Raw genomic sequence first — 21,889 nt, 5'->3', positions numbered from 1 at the left:
TGCAGAGAGAGAGAGAGAGACACACACACACACACACACACAGATGGGTTCGGCCTCTGCACATCTAGCACAGGAAGGAGACGTTTCCCTACATTGTTGTCATGTCTACAGGTCTACTCTATGCGCGCGTCTGGTTGAATGCCCAGCACCTTGTGCGCTGCCAACACTACTGGATGATGCTGCTCCTCCTCAAACAGGTACTCCCGCAACCTCGCGCAAGATCCTCCTTCTCATATCGCCAATCGTCATATCATGCTCTTCCGTCAGAAGCCTCACCGCCTTGACATAAGCATCCGCAACGGCATCCGTCTCGTCTTGGGAATAATCCTCCGCGCGCGAGGCGAGTCCGAATTCCAAGGTGCCGTGATCCGCCATCGAGGCATGGCCTTCGAAATCACACCGTAGATCTTGCACGACCCGAGTGGGACTGATGTCCATGTAGCCGCCAGCACTGGAAGCATCATCGCCGTTGCCGCCCTTGTCCGCTGCAGGTCCTTGCTCTCTGCGCCCATCCACCGCAAGATGGTGGCCTTCCTTCACATTCTGGAACATGAAAAACGTGCTCTGCCTGTAGAAATGCTCTTTCGACTTCCACGTGGTACAGTGTTTCGCGATGGTGTTCGCGCCGAGATGGGCGTGACTCGCGCTCTCGAGGAGTTGCTTCTGGACTGCGGTGAACAGTCCGGCTGGCGTGAGCTCCTCGCTGAGTCGCACGCGAATAGGAATCTCCGTCACGCAACATCCTATGATCTCATCTGCGCGATAGCGGCCATCCTCGTCTCTGCCGTGCATCAGTGCCAGGAAGAGGATATCGTCGTGGTTGTCGGCAGGACGCATGGCGGTGAGAATGCAACGCAAGGTCAACGCCCAGGCACTCATAGATAATACGGCGCCACTGACGGCCTTATCTGGGCCCGTTGCTTGTTGGAACCCTGTAGGTTTGCCCTTCTCACGGGCGAAATTTATCAGTCTGGCAGCCTCATGCTCGGGCACGACACGATCTGCAGTGATCGAATTGAAGGCGTCTGAATCTCTCCGAAGTCTGGTCGGTGTAGAGTCTTTGAGGAGCCTTGACCAATATTCCAGAGACTCGGGGTCGCGCCTTATAAGACGTGTTTCGAGGTACTGGAGATACGATGGGCGCTCTTTACCAAGGTGGCCATGTTCGTAAGCGAAGATCAAATCGTCCAGGATGAGCGACCAGAAAATTCCATCGAAAATAGCGTGATGCATCCGGATCAACATGGAGATATGGCTGTCGATCGAAGAAGCCTCGGTCGGACTGCGTTCCTCATGTACGTCGCTGTGTTTCAGCACGAAAACTACAGGATGGCGGAGTTTGTCGTGCGCTTCCCATGTGAGCATTAGCGGCGGAGCAGGGTCACCCTTGCGCTGTACCTGACAACGCAAGAGCAACTCTTCTTTTGTGGGAGGAAACGCCTTTTGCTTCAGCGGTGCCTCGGTCTCGGCGCTTTCGTGCACAAACGTGAGACGAAGGGCCTCAGTCTTTTCAATCAGCAGTCGAACGGCTTTCTCTAACCGCGCCAGCTCAAAACTGCCACCGAAGCTAAGGTCGTACTCGCACACGTATCCACCCGAGACGCCCTCAGCTCCGCGCAGATAGTGCTGTTGAAAATCAGTCAGTGGAAACAATGCAGCTGAGTTCTGTGCAAGAGGCTTTGAACCAAGTGTGTCAGACATGTTCGGCGGATCGACATGCAGCTTAGGATTGGCAGTGTGTCCTCGACCACTCAACTCTTCCAGTGTTGTGCCCGATAATAGGTCTTTTGTGTTGATGGCATATCCGGCAGCGCGTGCGTCTCGGACGAACATCATGGCGACAAGTGAGTCTCCCCCGAGGTCAGCCCAGCTGCTCGACGCTGTAATTACTGCTGGCGGAGTCTTGAGGAGCTTGCTCGCTAGTGACTTGAAGTTGAGGAAATCGGCGCTATCGATTGGCACTTGCTGCACGTCCGTTTGGGATCTAACGCCCTCTGTGTTATCACTCTGCTGGGTTGGAGACGCGTCCCTGGTCAAACTCAATTTTGCAGAATGCTTCGCTTTCAGCGTTCTGCGGTCGAGTTTACCTGTTGCTGTTCGAGGAAACGTCTCAACTGTCTTGATGACTGAGGGTATCATCCACCTGGGTAACGTATCTTTCAGCCGTGAAGCCATCTCCTTGCGGAGTTCCCGTTCGCTCAAGAGACCCTGCGGCGGCCGGATGGTCACAAAGGCAATGAGCTTCTCCACACCTCCCTCGATTGTCTTGTCCACAACCACTTGACTGATCTCCTTAGCGAAGGCTTGTAGGATGTGATGTTCTACTTCAGATGCCTCGAGACGTTGACCATTAATCTTCGTCTGAGTGTCCTTGCGGCCGAAAAGGTGAAGCTCCCCATTTTGCTGATATTGGACGAGATCGCCTGTCTTGTACCATCGCCTTCCCTCGGTCCCGGCACCAAACTCAGCAGCCCAGCGCGGACTTTCTATGAAAGCTGCGGATGTCTTCTGCTCGTCATCGTAATAGTCCAACGCGATGCTGTAACCCTCAACTATCAACTCACCGAGTGCTCCAACCGGCATCAACCGATGATGGTCCCGTGGATCAACAATCCAATAGCGTAACCAAGTACTACGACCAATACTTCTGTACGCCGCCTTGTCATTCGGTCTGAGTACGACCGTGCTGTTCATACTACAGGCCTCACTCTGACCGTAGCCATTGCGAACCACAACCTTGCCTGATGCCAGCCAAGACTCGGCAAGCGAGCGCGGGATGGCCTCCCCGACCAGAACGAGTGTTTTGATGCTGGACACTTTGGTTGGATCAAGAGACTTGGCTAGTGACGGCGTCAGACACGCGTACGCCGGCTGAAGTCGACGAATCGCGCCGTCCAGGTCGTTCATCCTCTCATCGTTGCCAGGGATACAAATGGTACCACCGACGAGGAGAGTGGAGATAGAATCTACGACGGAAATGATGAAGCTGTACGAAGAATACTGGAACACCCTGGCGCCTTGTTTTATGCCGAAAGTAGGGATATTTGCTGTATTTCCTGAACACCAAGCATAATGCTGCAACCTAATGGCTTTTGGAATTCCACTAGAACCGCTGGTGAATATCACAAAGGCGATATCCAGAGGATCGACCTGTGGCAATGTTGATATGGCCCCAGGCTCTAACCCGTCTATTTCAGACTTTACGATATGAAATTTTCCATATTCACGGCGAGCAATAACGGTGGGGCTGAAGGCGCAAGCCCGCGACGTGTACTCCCGTGCGGCGACAGCATGGCTTAGCGAGCACTTCTTGGCCATGATCTTCAGTCGTTCTTGCGGGAGGGCTGGGTCCAGAAGGAGAAATGCGCCGCCAGCTTTGAGGATGGCCAGCATTATGACAGGCACCCAGATGGACTTATCCATGACGACGGCGACAGTACATCCTCTTTTCACATGTGCACGGGCAAGAGTGAATGCGAGCTTTTCTGACAATTCGTGTAGCTGCAGGCGAGTAAAGCGGCCATCCCAAGCTTCAATGGCAACGCTGTTGGGATTTCGATCGCAGACTTCTTTGATCGAGTCATGGATCGTTCGCGCGTCCAGTTTCTGCGGCGCAGAGTTCAAGGCCTTGATCCACGCCATATCGGACTCAATATGAACAACAGTCTGTCTTAGAATGTCGTCTGGCTTCGATGTCACGATGGATTGCAAAGTCGCCGAGAAATTCTGCACAATCTTTTGGGCATGAAAGTCCGTAATGGCGGTCTCGTTGTACCACAGAACGAATCGAGCTTCTCGACCAACACCGTCTACTTGGCCGTAAATCTGCAAAGGTATCTCATCAATTGGTCGACATGATTGCAGACTGCTCATGTGAGGCACTTGTATGAGCACGTTGGAGGGAGAAGTACTGTCATCAGAGAACGATTGCTTCGTGTTATTGGTGTACTCAACAGCCTGCTTTATCGACAGCTCGTCGCTGATGCACAACGAGTGCGTATACGAGAGAGTCGTCTCATCTAAGAACCGCACGAGGAAGCAGACATCCTGCTCACCTGTATGTGACCATATTAGACCTGCGTATGCAAGCAAAATTGCGGCTTGAGGATCCTCAATGTTACTCCGATCTGTCCTGGATAATATCGAGGAGAAAGATATGGAGCGCCATTGCCCTGCCAGATGACTTTGCGAATCGCCTTGTAGACCGGGAAATGCGGTCAGGTCGGACATGATGATCCCGTCGTGAGAGTTGTGCCGAAATTCGATGAGGTGTGTGCTGTTCGGACAGGCATAGCAGAAACCTTCGTCCTCCCAAAGGTCAACAACGCCTTGAATGGCATTAGAGGATGATTGGGTCTATCAGAGACTCATTGTCATCCTCCATCAGAGATTCAAAGGACACATCGGATGGCCCGGGCCTGCCTGCGTCATAGTCTCGCGCCAACTATCCATTGGCGCAAGACGTGATCCACAGATCGTGGTTCGGAGCCGCCAACGCAGACTGCAGGTCGATCGCCTCCCGGTTTCTGCTCCGTGCTCATTTTCGGTGGAGGAAACTTTTGGCAACAAATTCTGCGCTGTCGCTTGGTTCTCTCTATTTCGCGTCTTGCGGGGATCGATGCATGGCCCGATCCTCACTCTGCTGTATTAGAGACTCGAAGGACAGAACGAAAGGCGTTCGCGCAGGATACACCGAACCTTCTTCGTGGGGATACCCGTACGTCAGACTTTTGCAGATTCCCACCAATTCGGCAGTTTTCCATCATTAGTTCCGTTGCCCGACGGATCGTATCAATTCTATCCGCCGCTGGCTTCCTTTTAGTGCAATTTCCTAATCGGGCCGGGACGATTCCAACGTCTATTGTGCTTCTTATGAGACACCGTCCGAACGTCACTTGCTGCTCGCCCCATAGTGTACCCACAGGGCTCAGAGTCTTCCCGATGAACAACGCCTTCATGATCGAGCATGTGAATGAGCATTTTATGATTATAGCCACCAAGGGCTTGTTCTGTCAAGCAAATTGAGTGTTGAGAGTGAGGCAGCAAGGGCGCTCCGGGATTATAGATATGAGGTGTGGAGCAACGAAATGATCGGATTAATAGATGAAATAGCAACAGGTTTGGTATTAGGTTCCTCACAAGGCTGACTGATCTATGTAAACAAAAACGAGAATTCTCAACATCGTATTCGGGGCATTAGTATACGGGCCGTTTCTTCTTGCGGGGTAAACATTCATCAAGCATTAAAGCGAATTCATGATTCAAACATAATCATCAAAGTAAATCCGACCAGGTCGACTGGAGTGTATATTCATCGGGTATCCTCAGCATTCACCCAAATGTATTCGGGGAGGTTTTGGTGCCTGTATTCTGAAAAGAGTGTGTCGCAGACTGTTCACGAAAATAAACAAAAGGAAATAATGTCGGGTGTATCTTGTTTGATCCAGATCTCTGCGTATTATGGTCGCGAGGATCGGACACCGATGGAGTGCACTGTATCGTACGTGATCGCTCACAAGTGGAGATCCTCGAGGGTGCCGGCAGCGGCGTGAGCGACGTCAGAGACGAGGTGGCCGTCGACTGATACAGGGACAATTTTGCCAATGCTGGTGGCAGCGACGTGGGCTGTGTGGGAAGCGATGTGAGCGTCGAGGTTGGTGGGAAGATCGAGGTGTGCGTTTCCGTTGGCGGCGACCTTCTCGTCGAGGTGAGCCTTGCCGACGGTACCGTCAAGGACGACAGAGGGTTGGACATTCCCGCTGACACCGACCTTACCGCCGTGGTGGGCGTTTCCGCTGGCGCCAGCCTTCTGGCCGACGTGGACGTTTCCGTTGACACCGACCTTCGGGGCGACGTGAACCTCGCCAGCAGCAGCGTCAACAGCGACAGAGGGGTGGACACTTCCGCTGACACCAGTCTTCTTGCTAACGTGGACGTTCCCGTTGACACCAACCTTCGGGGCGACGTGGACCTTGCCAACGGCGGCGTTGACGGCGACAGAGGGGTGGACATTTCCGCTGACACCAGTCTTCTCGCTGACGTGGACGTTTCCGTTGACGCCGACCTTCGGGGCGACGTGGACCTGGCCAACAACTGGGGCATCAAGGGCGACAGAGGGTTGGACGCTTCCGCTGACACCAGTCTTCTCGCTGACGTGGACGTTACCGTTAACACCAACCTTCGGGGCGACGTGGACCTGGCCAACAACTGGAGCGTCAAGGGAGACAGAGGGTTGGACGCTTCCGCTGACGCCCGACTTCTCGCTGACGTGGACGTTCCCGTTAACGCCGACCTGCGGGGCCACGTGGACCTGGCCAATTACAGGGGCGTCGAGGGCGACAGCGGGCTGGACTCTGATGGCACCACCGAGGTCGAGGCCAGAGGGGGCAGAACGGACGATGTGCTCGTTGGCAATCTTGTGGAGCTTGTGGTCAACAACCTTGACGGGCGCGAGAACAACATCGACAGCGTCGGCTACAATGTGGAGAGGGTCGACGCTGCGAGCGGCAGCGTGGTGGAGCTCGTGGTTGAGAACCTTGACGGGAGCAAGTACAGCGTCGGCCCCAGTGGCAACGAGACTGAGCGGGTTGATGATGGTAGAGTCGTGGTGCTTGTTGTTGTCGCCAGCAGCTTCGTGAAGGGCGTGGTCAAGGACCTGGCCAGGCGCAAGAACAGCATCAGTTCCTGTCGCAAGGATACCGAAGACGTTCAGCTCGCCAGAGGAGGAGTGGCCCTGGGGGTGCGGCTTGGGGTGAGGCTGAGGGTGACCTTGAGGGTGAGGCTTGGGTTGACCGGAAGGGTGAGGCTTGGGGTGTCCTTGTGGGTGAGGCTGAGGGTGAGGCTTGGGGTGGCCCTGGGGATGGTGCTCCTTGGTCGATACGTGGTCGTGTAGAGCGTCGTTAATGACCTTGATGGGGGAAAGCACAGCATCGACACCGGTAGCGACGATGTCGAGAGGGTTGAGAGTACCTGCCTTGGCATCCTTGTGGAGCTCCGGGGCAATGATGTTTCCCGGCGCCAAGACAGAGTCGGTGCCGGTGGCGAGGACGCCTATGGGGTCGACAGATCGAGGGCGCTTGTTTGCGTTCGCAGCAGCTCGGTGAAGAGCATGATCAAGGCTCTCGCCTGGGGCCAAGATGATATCGGTGCTTGCAGCCAAAAGGTCGAGAATGTCGAGGGAACGGCTGTGCTTCGAGTTCGCAGCCCGGTGGATGGCGGCCTCAACAGTCTCGGCAGGCGCAAAGATGATGTCGGCAGTAGCCTCCAGGATGGCCTTGGTAGAGGCTCTGTGAAGAGCCGCTGCGAGGCTCTCGCCAGGAACGAGGACGTCATCGACACCACCGGCCACTGAGCCGAGGACATCAACGGCACGCTCTGAAATCTTGGCTAGGACATTGTGCTTGTGGAAGGGATGCAGAACGGTCTCATCGACCTGGGCTGCGACGGCAGCAGGAGCACTCAGAATGTCAGCGTTGGCTTGGAAAGAGTCGACAGTCTCGACAGAGTTCTTGACCAAAGGAGCAGCATATGCAGCGCTGGCAGCGAGGAAAGTAAGGCTGGTCTGGTAACGCATGTTGATGTTGGAGGTTGTCTGGTCAAAACGAATGTGGTTGAAGCGATCGGGGATGAAGAAGAGAAGAGAAAAGAAGAGAGAACTCTGTTGCTGATGCTGGAGGATGATGGAGGATGAGAATAATCCAGATGGGTATCGAAAGCACGTTTATATGTGATTCCAAACGCGCAATCCACAAGAGACGCTCAGCTGTCAGACCATGACCGTGCCATACTGAAAAGCTTCTTTTTGCGTACAGCCGGGAACATCACAACGGCCTCTCCTGGTGCTGAACTCAATCTTGTGGTATCGGTCGTGAAACACCGTCATTTCGATCGACCTCGTCTCGAACAGCAAACTGGGAGTCCGTGACTTTGCCTTGGTGGGCAACGACGATGCTAGAATTCGACCAGAAATGGATATAAGAGGGGAAGAATAGACTTTCTGTTGACTTACTCTCATGCAGGTCTTGGGCGAGCGATTGGATTCTCTGAAACTCGTTTGCACGACGAGGTTCTGAAACCATTCAACGGCCACGTCCACGATTTCGGTCAACCGCTTCAACCGCTTGGTCGGGGCCCTCACCGTCACCGAACGACGACTATCGTTGGAGAACTAACAATCATCTCTCAGAAAGTAAGTTCTGGGCGAATTCGTCGCACCACCACACTAATCCCAGCGCATCGTGGGAAGACTCTTCTTCACGCACGATGATTCGATTTTTGTCTTTTCATCACCAAGGGTCCCCACAGCGATCGAATCTTAACGATCGCACGGATGATTCCCCGCGGAACCTGTCCCTGGAGCCCACGACAATCAGACAGGTAGAATTGTGCCTGGCAAAAACATGGAACGATGTGAAGCAGAGCAGAAATGAGCTCGGCGCTAGATTGCCACGATGATCTCGCCCTGACATCTCAGCATGAGAGTGCTTCAGGCAACCGCGAGCCTGTGATGTTGTGCATGTGACAGGACTACGAGCGCTTCCTCCCTGTGGCGGCGTGTCAGAGTTCCACTGATTGCTCCTAAGATACGTATGGGAGTTCTGAAATCCGAGCTCGTAACCTGAATTTTGAATGATCTCCATGTGTACTGCTAGGCAGTTCATTCAGGCTCGCTACTTATGTAGTGCCGATTTCTTTCCAACTCAGATCGAGCTGTCGGCAGCATCCCCGACCTTTGCCCTTGTCCACGTCATTCTCGAACAAGATTCGGTGCCATCTGGAAAGTGAGAAGCATCACGCGGCTCTGTAGAAGATCTAAATTGAGCTTATGCGGTCTCAGATGTCGGATCGCGTTCAATCAACCGCGTCCGGTTCGACCTGGGAGGATGTTCTTCTCTAGTGCGATCAATCTCGTCTGGATCAACTCGATATGATCATCCACTCCGAACAGGAGCAGGCAGGTGCCATGCGGTCAATTTCGCCACCTCGACATCTGTCTCGTGCTCGGGACATCCGTGTTGCGGTTAGCAGAGGGGATGACTGCAGAGTTCGAGGAAGATGTTGGCATGGCCTGAGCAGGCGAGGTCGTCGCCGTTTAAAGGTTTCAACGCTCACGCATAGCAATGCAGGTACTGTGCATAGACAGACAGCATATGCTCTACCAACGTTCGTCCTTGCATAGCCTGGAGTAGCGTAGGATTTCCAGCACCTGCGTTGCATCTTTGCTGATCGACGCAACCGCAGTCTTTTACTTGGACGTCGCATTTCACCTGCAATACCTACTATGAGCAGGCCATGACATGGTGCCTGTCCGTCCCTGAGGTTCGTCATCTCTCCACCTTGGATGGAAGTTTGGCTCAATATTGGCGGTTGTGCGTACGATCAACGGCCCACTCAACACTCGCCTGAGACACGCGAGTCGAGGCCGTCTGCTGATCTCCCGGATGCCAACGTTGAATGAATCGTTCGCAAGCTCTGCCGAATGCAGGCTCCATAGAGGAAAGGGTAACAGGATGCCAATCTGTCTCACCAAGCAATGGAGGTGAGACGTGCCGACGACCCTAGCTTTAGGATTTCAATATAGAGAGAACTTAAAACTCTATATAACGCTGGGTCCCTGCATAACGGCAGGACTCGTTGCGATCCGGACGCGAAGACCAACGGCACTCCTAGTCCCGGTATCACGACCTGCGTAGGAGCTTCTTGCAATGACCATGTCCTCGATGTTTGCAGTGTGGCTACGGAAAGGGCGATTTCCGTGGTCTCCGTCAATAAGACGAGAACAGTATACTCTCATGTGTAATGAACGCGATTTCCACATCGATATGCCAGTTGACCGAACACTGCAAGCAAAGCAAGTGTATATCAAAACAAAGCGTGTGTGTTTATGTGTGTGTGATCAATCTCGAAATCGATGAAATAGCCCAGGGAAATCCGTCCGGGCTCGGGCTCCAGTCCACGGGTATCTCCAGAGTTAGGGTTGACATCGGAATACCATTCTAGGGTTTGGGTTAGTACTCCGTCTATTCCAAGGTTGTTAATGAAGCACTTGTCGAGTTCTCTGCTGTTAACGACGCTCTACAGGCCGTATCGATGAAGCATCCAACCTCTCAGGTGGCAGCGGCAATGACAATACTGGGTAGCCTAGGTATGGCTTCAATTTGCGTGAACATGTATCGGTCTAGGGGCATTTAGCAATTCTCGGGATTCGGGCAGAAAAGGCCTGACGAGCCATTGAAAAACATAGACCTGCGGAATAAACGCACCTACACGTACATACACGATAAATTGTTCATCATCCAGGGACAAACTCCTCACAGTCACCTGTTCGCTGTCCGACTAGGACGGCGGCATTGATTAGGTATCTTCTCTGACCTCCTCCATTGACGGCCTCTCGACTTGTGATCTCGCCTCGCTTTCTTACCATCATATAGTGTTCCTCCCGAAGTGCTTTAGCTTGATCGCATAGACCATGACATCTGCATTTCTGCTTCAGCTGCGGCGCGGTTCCGACATTGACAAAGGAGGAAATTGAAAAAGCAGGTTCCATAAAAATGTAAAGAGGATAAAAAGCAGCTGCGCTGTAAGGACCAATGCCACATCGGACGGCCATCGTCTCTCATCGGCGTTGACATCAGTGAGAGGCACCCGACACACACATTCCCGAATCTGCTAATGATAATAGAGAGAAAAAAGCATTGGACGCCTGGAATTTTGTTCCCCCAAAAAGATGCGTGGTTTTATTACATCGTGTCCGGATCTCCCTCCAGCCCGCGTGTTCTATAGCGTACGTCCCTCGCCAGCTCTCTCAATTCCGTAGCGCTCCCAACCATGACTTGCTCTGCTCACTGTTCTGCGCCTTGATCTTGCCGAATCCGAGGTCCAGATCGTTGATCAGCTTGAGCGCGTTTCGGCAGCGGAGGTAGGGCAGCGGAGCGTTGACCTCGGACAATGTCGAGCCTCCGCCGACGACCGACGGTGCGGCGGCGTGATCGTCATGTCCGTGCAGCGGGAGCAGAGTCTGGAGGACTTCGTAACCGGCGAGGGTGAAACCAAACTGAGGTGAGCTTCGCATGATACGTGCAATACCGCCCTTGAAGAAGGCCTTGGGACCCTCTTCGCGCATGATTTTGCGCGCGCAATCCCGTAGGCCGGAGTAGGAAGAGTCGCCCTTGCGCGCCTCGACCTGGAGACGGGTCTTGATGACATCACAGGGGGTGGTGAGGTACGCAGCGGGCATACCGGCGATGGCACCGGCAGTGAGCAATTGCAGAACGCCGAGTTTCTTGGTGGGAGATTCGCCAAAGAAGTCGCGCTTCAAATGGCTGTAAGTGGGGAAGTAAATGGCGGAGAAAGGCACGTCGCGGAGCAGACATGCGCTGGCGCCCTTGTAGAGACCCTTGAGACCGAGGTGGCGCACAATCCACAGGGCGGAACGCTTCTTAATCTGTTCGCCTTCGCGGGCCGCGGCACGGATGGCCTCGCCCTGAACCTGTAGACGAATCTTGACGATTTCGAGCGGGTTGGTGAAGATGACCTGGCAACCACCAGCAGATCCACCAGCGAGGATCTCTGCCCACAGGGGAATCTCGCCAGTCTTTGTGTTGATGAATTTACCTCGAACAATGTCGTTGACGGTCAGCTTGATGGCCTTCTCCGGAGCTACACCGATCAATTGGGGCAGGACACCGGCGTAAAGACCAGTGAAACCCTCCTGCTTGATAATCTTCGAAAAGCAGTCCACGCTGTTCTTATAGAGGAGTTGACCGACGGCCGATGATCGCTGGTTTTGCATGCGAGTCTTTACCAAATCGATCGGGTAGACCATGAAAGCGCCAAAGGCACCGGCCACAGCACCTAGAGCAAAGTGGTGTGCTGAGACGAGGACATCGCTGAGGAAGGAGCCGGATGCGGCAACCGCCTTGAGGGCCGCGTCTCCGATCGGCGCGGTGGAGTTGTTGAGTTGAGAGTAGGCGGTCCAGCTTGCGTCGAGCACGCGAGAGAAGTCGGTCAAACCGAGACGGCCAGAAGGCTGGTCGAGCGAGGCAAAGTGGAAAAGGATGTCCGTCTCCATTGGGGTAAACTGTGAGAACCGCGTGCTGCGCGCAGCCTCGTTGAGAAAGTCAATCCGCGTGATTTTTCCATCGGCAGACTTCTTGACCGCATTGCGCACGATCAACTCCACCAGGTCCATCTCACGAATTATGTTCTGGAAGGCTCTAACATTCGCATACGAGATCCGTGAGCCGGGGCTGATGTTGCACAGGGTGGGTAGGTTTTCGAGCAGGTGGTCTGAGAGTTTGTGGCCCGCAATTTCAACAATGATCTGCTGGAATTCTTCTGGCTCGATGTATCCATCGCCGTTTGTGTCGAAGTGCAGAAAAGCCTGGCGGATGCGCTCTCCTTGCAGTCCACGCAACATTTGTGAGAATTGCGGGTATGTCAAGGAGTGTCTGTTCTTCTTTCCACCAAGGTATAGCTTAGCCCAATCGCTGTCCCAGTTGAACGGGATTGATTTGGACGTCTGCGCCCGCGCATACACCTCTTTGAATGTGTTGTAGTCGACTAAGCCAGTGCTGTCATCGGCGAATAACCGAAAGGCCATTTCGTACTCGGCGCTCGGTCGGGTGAGGAGGTTGTTGAAGACATACCAGTCTTGCAAGGTGATGCGGTTTTGTTGCCGGCGATCGGCAATGTGAAAGAGGACCTCATATTGGTCGCGTGTGATCTTGTGCTAGAAGACGCATCTCTCGTTAGCTCATCTAGAAGCATTCAAAAATCGCATCATGGCCGCGCTCGGCGAGACGACGGTCATCGCGACCGATGATTCCGGGGCATCAGAGCATGCGCATCACATACATAATCTTCTCCTGCGGGTGCAATGGCGTCCACAAACTCTTTTGCAGTCATGTAATACTCTCCGTCTTCATCGTCGGTTTTCTTTGCAAACTGCATAAAAAGATTCCGGTACTGGGCAGATGCCTCGCCGACTTCAGCATCAACTTCGGAGCCTAATAGCGTCTCCTTGACACCTTCCTTGACCTTGTCCAGCTTCTCCGTCACTTGCTCCATGACTGCGAGCCCGTGGCACTGCAATGCGATTTCGGTTGGAGTCGGGTTGGAAATTGAAGCGCCGGCGAGGGCAGCAATAACAACGCAGGCGGCAGCAGGCGGGTAGTATTAGCAATGGTGACAACGAGAACAACAACGAAAAGCAGCGACAGGTGGAGGGAGGAGAAGCGCAATGCGATGGAAAAGGGAGATCAATGCAGGGTGAGAGATTTTAGTTCAGTCCGAGGTGTAAAATGTGTTGTAGCGAAATCGGGCGGTGCTGGCAGGCGGTGGTTGGACAGACGTCCGATCGGGGAACCAATCTGGCGGCCGCTAAGATATGCCGTGGGACAACAAGAATTTGAACGCAGCCCCGGGCCTCGAAGAGGTGGGAACTTCTGTATACCTACCTAGGTGGGTAGCCCTGGAGGTTCCAATAGTAAAGTAATAATTTCACGCAGTGACAATACTACCTCTTTGTTCCGATTGACAATAGAGATTCTGTATGTTGATGCACTCAATAACATGATCACTGGAATGTCGTTCCCCCACGAGCAGCGACATCGCGGAGAGCAATGCATGCGTGAACAAGCGACGATTGGCACGGAAAACGTCGCTCACTGATGATCAGCCGCCATCCTCCCTAGGTAACAGTACACATGGATAACGTGGACTCTAATACTCTGTCATGCACGTTGTTATTATTGTCCGATGACCAAGTGGTTCAGCATGCTTGGAGCTCCTTTCACCGATGACGAATGTGGATTGTGCCCGAAGGATTGGAACGATGCACGACTTCGGTCTCCAGAAATGCACATGTACAGTGTCGTGTACAGAGCATCGCGTACATTCGTATGCACCTGGATAGCGTAGCCCGTGCAATGCTCTGCAACGTGCAACTCTCGCGCTTCCTGGTCGTGATAACATCTCTTCTTGTTATGCTTCTCCACATGACCCTGCTTGAACTACATCCAATCTCGTGATTTGAATGAGCGGAGCGCAACGGTGAAATGTGCACGCGATTTCACTGCCGAAACTCCTCCGGTGCCTGCATTGTGCCAAGCCCGGCTGACTGGCTTAAAGGGGGTTGGGCCTCGGAGATCTCCAAAGCTGCAGGTGCTTTGGGAGAACGACTCCACTCGCGTCATTTCCTTTCATCATACGTACCGGTTATCTCGGTATGCACCGTATGCTGATCCCGTAATTACAGCAAATCGCGGTGGGAACCTGTCGCACTGGTCAGCCGACTGTGACAATCACGCTCACTCACGTGATGTATGACCATCTCCCTCAGCGTCGGATATTTCGTCATGTTGTAGTTGCCGACAGTGCTCGAAAACCCCGTCCACAAAGACTTGAATTTGTCTAGGGATTTAAGCCTCCCGCGATACATCAATGGGAGACATGGGAGGACATGTCGAAATTCATCGTCCAGTGGGGGCGAATGCCGATCAACGCGGGAACAGTGGCTGGAAATTTATCACTACAGTACCCTGAGCCTGCCCGCCCAGGTGCTGTCACGCGGGATGACTTTCAGCAGTCGGGACATAGACAGAACACCGACCCAGGTGTTCACAAATAGCACAGCCAGACCTTTTATGAATTTCCGTATCCACACGACAGCTGCTAAATATTCTCATGCGAATAGGAAGGAAGTTCCTCTCTGATTTGCTCGGGAAAGACAGAAGGGACATGGACATGTTTGGAACGAATCACGGGAATTTTGCAGAGTCAACGTGGCCTGCACGTCAGAAAGAACAAGACGCCAAATCAGAAGGTGGCTGTCGCATCGTCTGTCGACGTGTATAGTCTACAATGAACATACAGAACCTTTCAACCTAGGTAGGTCAGGATTTGATCGTCTGCCAAATTCGACTCAGGGTTCGGTTCGGAGGGATCACGTGTTACAGCGGAATTCCTCGCCTTGAGTCTGTCAGCAACTGAGGTCGACTTAAGCTCATTATATGCCATGTGGTCGACTATGCGGGGATCGACGGCGCCAGTGGTCTCTCGAGTCGTCGCCGACAGGTTCCTGGATGTCCATCATCGCCGTTGCAGGCGATGATGCTCATTTGGGGACGAAATGTATCGTGAGTAGTATGTGACGAGTGCTGGACTGACCGCCGATCGAACCGTGTCATTTTCGGAATGGGTTGATGTAGAGAAGAAACCAGGTGCGAATGTGTTCATGAAGTCGTTAAAGCATCGTCAGTTCCGCTCGAAATGCAGTGGCGCTGTTTTCGATGCCGCTAGCACTCGTCAGGATTTTGTCAATATCAGACTGCCAGCCTGGCCAATCAGAGGCGAGCACCCGCTTGTCACCCAGATTCTCGCCCCGACAGAACACCTCGACTTTCCCGTCATTCACTTTATCCATGCTCGCTCGCTATAGTTATTCATCATCGCCATTTCTTACTATAATATTCATACGTTACATCGCCGGGTCCATTGTTGTGGTGCTGTGGGCGTGACGTGTCCGCTCTGCGCCAGTAACTGCTCATCAGCTTGAATACACGGGAAAGGCTTGGCGCGTGCATTTGCGACCGTGACTCGCCTTCCTCCTCCACGTATTCATATTCTTTCTCTGTGATCCGGGGGAAATCAGTCGCCTATTCTTCGTCATCACATGCGATTGTGAGAAATTTCAACAGAACCTGCGGGGTGCGCGGGAGTTGTGACACATTACCGTCCGCCAGGTCTTAGCTCAAAGTCCCGGCGCGATATCACAGCAGCATGGCCGCTCGTCACAAACGAAAGCTCGAAGCTTTTGATCCCAACAAATCGGATTCAGACGATTCAGACTACGACGCCACTTCAGCGCCAGCCCCTCGCTCCGCCAAACCGTCGCGTCGACATAAGCCGACTTCCACCCGCAAACCAACGAAGCGCCGACGTGAGACATACGGCGATAGTGACGACGACGTCGAGCAGGACGGCGACGATATCAGTGACGAAGAAGGCTCCTTTGATGAAGATAGCGAAGAGGAGGAGCTGGAAGTGAACCCACGCACCGGTCGCGGCGTGCGATCTGCAGCTAAGAAAGAGGTCAAATACGAAGAGAGCGACGAAGACGAAGAGGACTCCGATGCGTCCGACAGCGATACCAAGTCGAGAGAGCCCCCTAAGATTTCTCTCAAGAAGCGTACAGCGACGGGCGAGACGTCGAAGCAACGTTCATTAATCGTCAAATTGAAGATGAATAGAGGCGAAAACAAGAGACAGCGGCCGGGCAGTCGCTCTTCTCGGCAAGACTTCAGTGCGGCTCCGGCGGGCACGCGACGAAGTAGCCGCATATCGCACGATGATGGCGAGGCGCTTGTTGCGCTTTCAAACTCTCTGAAGCATGAGGTCGTGACGAGGGCCGGCACACAAACACCAGAACCGGTGGGAAATCGTCGACCAACGCGTGGTGGCAAAGGTCTGAAGTCATTGCCGAGCGCCATTCTTGAAGTCTCACAAGAAGAGGGCGATGATTCGGTCATCATTCGGTCGTCACAAGCTAACCCGGAGGAAATCACGTCGCAATTAGAAGAGGCAGCGGGCGTCGATCAGGACGATGATCCTGTGCCGACCTCTCGCACATTGGCAGATGACGATGCAACAGAAAAGGACGAGGACGAAAACGATGACATCCCTATGGAAGAAGCCCAGGAAGAGGAGCATGTCGTGCAAGAGTCACAACATGATCCTGAAGACAATGATGACGAAGATGCCCCCATAGCACGGGGTGGCCGAGCAGCGCGTAACAATCGAAGGAAGGCGTCCACACCGCCTGCTTCGCAAACCGGAACTTCGCGCCGATCTTTGCGGACGCGCAAGTCTGCCACAGAGCCTAGTAGTGACTTTGAGCCGGATGCGGAAGGCGAACACGAAGCCGAAGAGGAGATGACTGACTCTGATGAGCTGCTCAAGCCTACTCGTCTCGGCGGTAGTAGCAACGAAGGTAGTGCGAACGGCAGGCGTTCAGGTCGTCTTCGGAGCAAAGCAGGCTCTCAGCGGAGTCGATCGAGACGCAATGCATCAGAAGATGAAGCTGATGAGGAGCTGGATGTCGACGAAATCGCTGACGAGGCCGCCGAGCTGGATGAAGATGCTCGCCGCAACCGTCGTCCAGCTCGACGCGCTCAGACTCGCAACACAGAAATCTCCTACGAGCCCAAGCTGCGCGATCGTGGCAAGAAACCGGACTATCGTATCTATCGACCGGAGTACCTGCTCAATGTGGACGAAGAGGAAAGCGCTGTGCCGGCGACAACTCCTCAGCGGAATCGCCGTGGTGGCGGCCCAAATTTCTATCGCAGCCTCTTCTCGACAGTCGGCCCTTTCGGAGGCGCAGGAGAGCCTGCGCCTGTGTTTGGAGGTCCTGCTGGAGCCGCAGCCGCTGGCGGCGTCGACTCTGATAGCAGTGACGACGAGGCCAGGGGCGGACAGGCTGGACTTGGTGGCACTGTGGGGATGACACCCACCTCAGGATTTCCGAAGCCATTTTCTGCTCCTCAAGCACATAATAATGACCCGATCACGGGCGCCGGTGGTGGGCCTCCTGGCCTCGGTAAAGTCAAAGATCGAAAAGCTCTGGCCGATGCTGACCCTCTGGGTGTGGACCCCAATGTCAATTTCGACGGCGTTGGTGGCCTCGACAACCACATTAATCAGCTCAAGGAGATGGTCATGCTGCCTCTGCTCTATCCGGAGCTATTCCTGCGCTTCCATGTAACTCCTCCTCGAGGTGTGCTCTTCCACGGTCCTCCTGGTACTGGTAAAACACTTCTCGCTCGAGCATTGGCGTCAAGCGTGAGCTCGAACGGGCGTAAGGTCACGTTCTACATGCGCAAGGGTGCTGATGCCCTCAGCAAGTGGGTCGGAGAAGCAGAGAAGCAGCTTCGTCTACTTTTCGAAGAGGCGCGCAAGAATCAGCCTAGTATCATCTTCTTTGACGAGATTGATGGCCTCGCGCCCGTTCGTTCTAGCAAGCAAGAACAGATTCACGCATCTATCGTTGCCACACTTCTCGCGCTCATGGACGGTATGGATGGCCGAGGTCAAGTCATTGTCATCGGTGCTACCAATCGACCCGACTCAGTTGATCCAGCTCTTCGTCGACCGGGTCGTTTCGACCGGGAATTCTATTTTCCCCTTCCCGATCAAAGCGGTCGCCGCAAAATCATCGACATCCATACCAAAGGCTGGGAGCCTCCATTGCAGGATCCCTTCAAAGACCAGCTCGCTGAGATCACTCGTGGATATGGTGGTGCAGATCTGCGCGCTTTGTGCACTGAAGCCGCACTGAACGCTGTCCAGGGAACGTTCCCTCAGATCTACTCCAGCGAGCAGAAACTGATCGTTGATCCTAGCGCAATCAAGGTTCTTGCCAAGGATTTCATGATCTCTGTGAATAAGATGATTCCCTCATCCGAGCGCTCAGCTGCGACAGGCGCGGCGCCGTTGAAGAAGGACATCGAGCCTCTCCTTCGTGCTCCACTCGCCGCAATCGCCGAGCGTCTGGAGGAGATCATTCCGCGCAAGAGGAAAATCACGGCGCTCGAAGAGGCATTGTATGATGATCGCGATGATGAATTTGGATTCGAGAAGGAAACGCTGCAACGGAACTTCGAATCCTCACGAATCTTCAGGCCGCGCTTACTGATCCAGGGTCGGGAAGGCATGGGTCAGCAATATCTCGGCGCAGCATTACTGAGCAAGTTTGAGGGACTCCATGTGCAAAACTTCGACCTGCCGACTCTGATGAAGGACTCTACACGGGTAAGCCATTTCGATCTGCCGCTTCCTGTCCATTAAAGACCATGCTAACGTTTAGATACAGTCACCCGAAGCCGCCATTGTACAGCTGTTCGAGGAAGTGAAGCGACACAAGCCGAGCGTCATTTACATCCCTAATGTCGACATCTGGTACGGGACGCTCAGTGATTCCGCATTGAGAACTTTCTCTGGGCTTCTGCGAAGCCTTCCTCCTACAGATCCTGTCCTCTTGTTGGGTATTATGGACGTTGATTCCAATCATGAAGAAGTCGAACCTGGCCTGAAGAAGTTATTCCAATACTCCATGAAGAACCTTTACACCCTTGAGCGACCCAGCAAGGCCGCTCGTGCCGAATTCTACCAGCCCATCCTGGAGCTGCTTGCAAAGTCGCCGCTGGAGTTCCCGGATTTGGAAAACCGGAAGAAACGTAAGCTCGAGGTCTTGCCGCTCGCGCCTATTGCGCCCCCGCGACAACCGACCGAAGCCGAATTGCGCGAGCAGAAGAAGAAGGATCGATTGGCCCTCAATCAGCTTCGCATATTCCTCTTGCCCGTGATGGAGCAGGTCAAGAAGTACAAACGTTTCCGAGCTCCTGTCGTCGACGAAAATGTCATCAGCTACCTCTTCGACGATACTGACCCGAACGTGCTTTCCACCGATCTGAGCGAAGAACAGCGGCAGCAACAGCAGCTCTACCGACCTTTTGAGCTGAGCAAGGACAAGCATGGTCACCCTGGTATCCGAGAGGTTGCCACGGGCAAATTCTACTACAATCTTGAGATTGTGACCATCGAGAAACGTCTAAACAATGGTTATTACAAACGACCAATGGACTTCGTCGCCGACTTCAAGCGTATCGCAAAGGACTCCAACGTCTCCGGCGACCAAGAGCGGACGATGCGTGCCAATGATCTCCTGGCCACAGTGGAAGTTGACATGGCTGCTCTGGAGGAAGCTCAACCGCATCTAGCGGCACAGTGGAATGCCGTATATGCTAGGGAACTGGAGCGTGAACGGAAGCAGATCGAGAAAGCCCAAGAAGCGCGTCTCAAGGGTGAGAAGGTACCGGTCATAATAGCAAATGTCCCACCTCCGATAAGCTCAAAGACAACCTCGGACAACGCTTCCGGCCCTATTATGCTCGGACAGCACATTCCAGGGCCACCGCCGCTATTCCCTACCACTCCCAACCAGCTAGGCCCCAGGACGACCTCGGACTGGAGCACAACCAATACGAACGGCACACAGAACACCAATGGATACACTGTGCCATCGCGACCAGGACATGAAGACAGCGAGCTTTATGAGAGCAGCCAGGATGTGTTGCAACCAGGCCACGTCACTGCAGGGCGCCCAGCACCACACTTGAGCTTCAGTCAGCCAGCTTCTATCCGACATGCTGGATCCGCGCTCACGCACATGCTTCCGGGCTCCAATCCTGACCAATATGCCAACAGCGCATCCTCTACAACTTCGGGCCAGAGGACCCACCACCACACCACGAATAGCAGCGGGCGCACCAGTGGGCATTCGAATGGGGTTGGCCATGACATACCCGACTATGCCAGGTCAGGACTCTACAATAACAATGCCAGTCAATTCACCGATACCCAACCGCCTTCTGTCGCGTCGCAGCTGACGCCGCCGGATTCGCGCATGCCGCCTCCCCACCGTGAAGGTCGCGCCGTCCCCGTTGACGCGCTAGTGAATGACCCTGCTGAGCCAGCACAAGGACAACCGGGGCAGTACTCTCGCGCACAATATACACATCCTACAACCACTGTCGCCAACACTACAACGACAACCTACATGACGGGTGACAAATCTGCGGCCACCTCTGCTGCACCCGATCACGTCTCTGGCGGCGCCATTACCACAACCACGACGCACGTCGATGCCGACGGAGACGTAGCCATGTCCCCAGCCGCAGCTCCCCATCCAGCTCTCATCATCGACCCACGTCTCATGGCAGCGCTCCACACCGAGCTCGTCACGTATTCCTCCGGACTCTCGCTCGAACAACTGGAGCAGACGCACGCGGCCATGATGCGCGTACTCTGGCGCGACCGCACCGATTGGAACCGCGACATGTTGGCGCAAAAGGTCAAGGACGCATTTAATGCCTGCGTGCGCGACATCGAGGCCTGCCAAGGTGTGGACGATCCCAGCCAACGCTCCCTCCACGGCGCTGGCGGCGCTACGAAAGGCCGGAAGGTCAGCGACGACGCGTGGACGGACGCGACGCCTGCGAGAGGCCCAGGAGGGACCCGGGACCACGGGATTGCAGAAGACGACGGAGACGATTCCCGCGTCATTCGAGGCAGGGAGATGGAGAGGAGACTCGTCGATATCGTCGCTACGGCTGAGGGAAGGAGTCTGCAGGGATCTTCTTGAAGAATCGACGCTGGCGTTGAAGCGGGGAGCGCAAACCTATGACGATCACGCGTCCCTGCTAGGTATCATTGAAGGACGAATGCATACGGCATTGCGGGATCACAATGAGAAATGCATGTCCTTTCTTTACTGACGTTGTTTCCCTCTATACATCTATGGTCGTCCGGAAACCTTTTCGTAGACATGTTGCCCAGTTTTCAGAGACGCTCTTTTATTTCGGGCGCAATGAAAGATCATTGTTCTGTTGTCGTGGCTTCGTTGGCGCATCGCTCTATCTACTACAGTCTCCCGTCTGCGTACACACCGCAGCTGAATGAAGATGCTGTTACTTGTATATATATATATATATATATGGAATGATCCTTCAGCCATCAACAGTTTGCAATTTACTTGGACATCCGCTTCTAGTCGCGAATGTGGAATCTCAGCAAGCCACATACAAGCTGGAGAACATTGTTTCCTTATTACCCCGGAAGAAGCAAAAGCCGAGATGTTTGTTGTGGTGGAAGCTCAGGGTTGTTCTCGCCTGTCGCTGTCGCTGTAGCCAATTGAGTGCCCGCGCATCGGACGACTCCCTCACACTAGTAAAGAGCCACAATGCGGTGGAATAATAATAATAATAATAATAATAATAATAATAATAATAATAATAATAATAATAATAATAATAATAATAATAATAATAAT

The 21,889-nt window shown here is 53.8% G+C and overlaps 5 protein-coding genes across 5 annotated transcripts; 1 reads left to right on the top strand and 4 right to left on the bottom strand.

Moving 5' to 3' along the window:
* Window positions 1-189: 189 nt before the first annotated feature.
* On the bottom strand, window positions 190-4,230 carry K489DRAFT_310216 (acetyl-CoA synthetase-like protein; the record flags this gene model as incomplete). Its single annotated transcript, XM_033600688.1, has 4 exons — window positions 190-1,665; window positions 2,281-3,000; window positions 3,406-3,687; window positions 3,784-4,230. 4 exons carry the CDS (start codon window positions 4,228-4,230, stop codon window positions 190-192), a joined length of 2,925 nt encoding a protein of 974 aa, XP_033464672.1.
* A 1,282-nt stretch (window positions 4,231-5,512) lies between these two features.
* K489DRAFT_406304 (uncharacterized protein) lies at window positions 5,513-7,573 on the bottom strand (the record flags this gene model as incomplete). The annotated part of the gene is made up of 1 exon (XM_033607239.1): window positions 5,513-7,573. The coding sequence occupies one exon, from the start codon at window positions 7,571-7,573 to the stop codon at window positions 5,513-5,515; it is 2,061 nt and encodes a 686-aa protein (XP_033464671.1).
* A 1,215-nt stretch (window positions 7,574-8,788) lies between these two features.
* Window positions 8,789-9,461, bottom strand: K489DRAFT_22662 (uncharacterized protein). Its single transcript, XM_033599774.1, has one exon. It carries the CDS (start codon window positions 9,325-9,327, stop codon window positions 8,917-8,919), a length of 411 nt encoding a protein of 136 aa, XP_033464670.1. The 5' UTR covers window positions 9,328-9,461; the 3' UTR covers window positions 8,789-8,916.
* Window positions 9,462-10,804: 1,343 nt separating this feature from the next.
* Window positions 10,805-13,068, bottom strand: K489DRAFT_366756 (mitochondrial carrier; the record flags this gene model as incomplete). Its single annotated transcript, XM_033602807.1, has 2 exons — window positions 10,805-12,730; window positions 12,856-13,068. 2 exons carry the CDS (start codon window positions 13,066-13,068, stop codon window positions 10,805-10,807), a joined length of 2,139 nt encoding a protein of 712 aa, XP_033464669.1.
* Window positions 13,069-15,427: 2,359 nt separating this feature from the next.
* Window positions 15,428-21,575, top strand: K489DRAFT_397871 (AAA-domain-containing protein). The gene is made up of 2 exons (XM_033606919.1): window positions 15,428-18,810; window positions 18,872-21,575. The coding sequence occupies exons 1-2, from the start codon at window positions 15,781-15,783 to the stop codon at window positions 21,200-21,202; spliced, it is 5,361 nt and encodes a 1,786-aa protein (XP_033464668.1). The 5' UTR covers window positions 15,428-15,780; the 3' UTR covers window positions 21,203-21,575.
* Window positions 21,576-21,889: the final 314 nt, after the last annotated feature.

Source organism: Dissoconium aciculare (assembly GCF_010015565.1).
Source record: "Dissoconium aciculare CBS 342.82 unplaced genomic scaffold K489scaffold_1, whole genome shotgun sequence".
NCBI lineage: Eukaryota > Fungi > Ascomycota > Dothideomycetes > Mycosphaerellales > Dissoconiaceae > Dissoconium > Dissoconium aciculare.
Note: the sequence above shows the minus strand (reverse complement) of the source record. Positions and strands in the feature narration are given on the sequence as shown.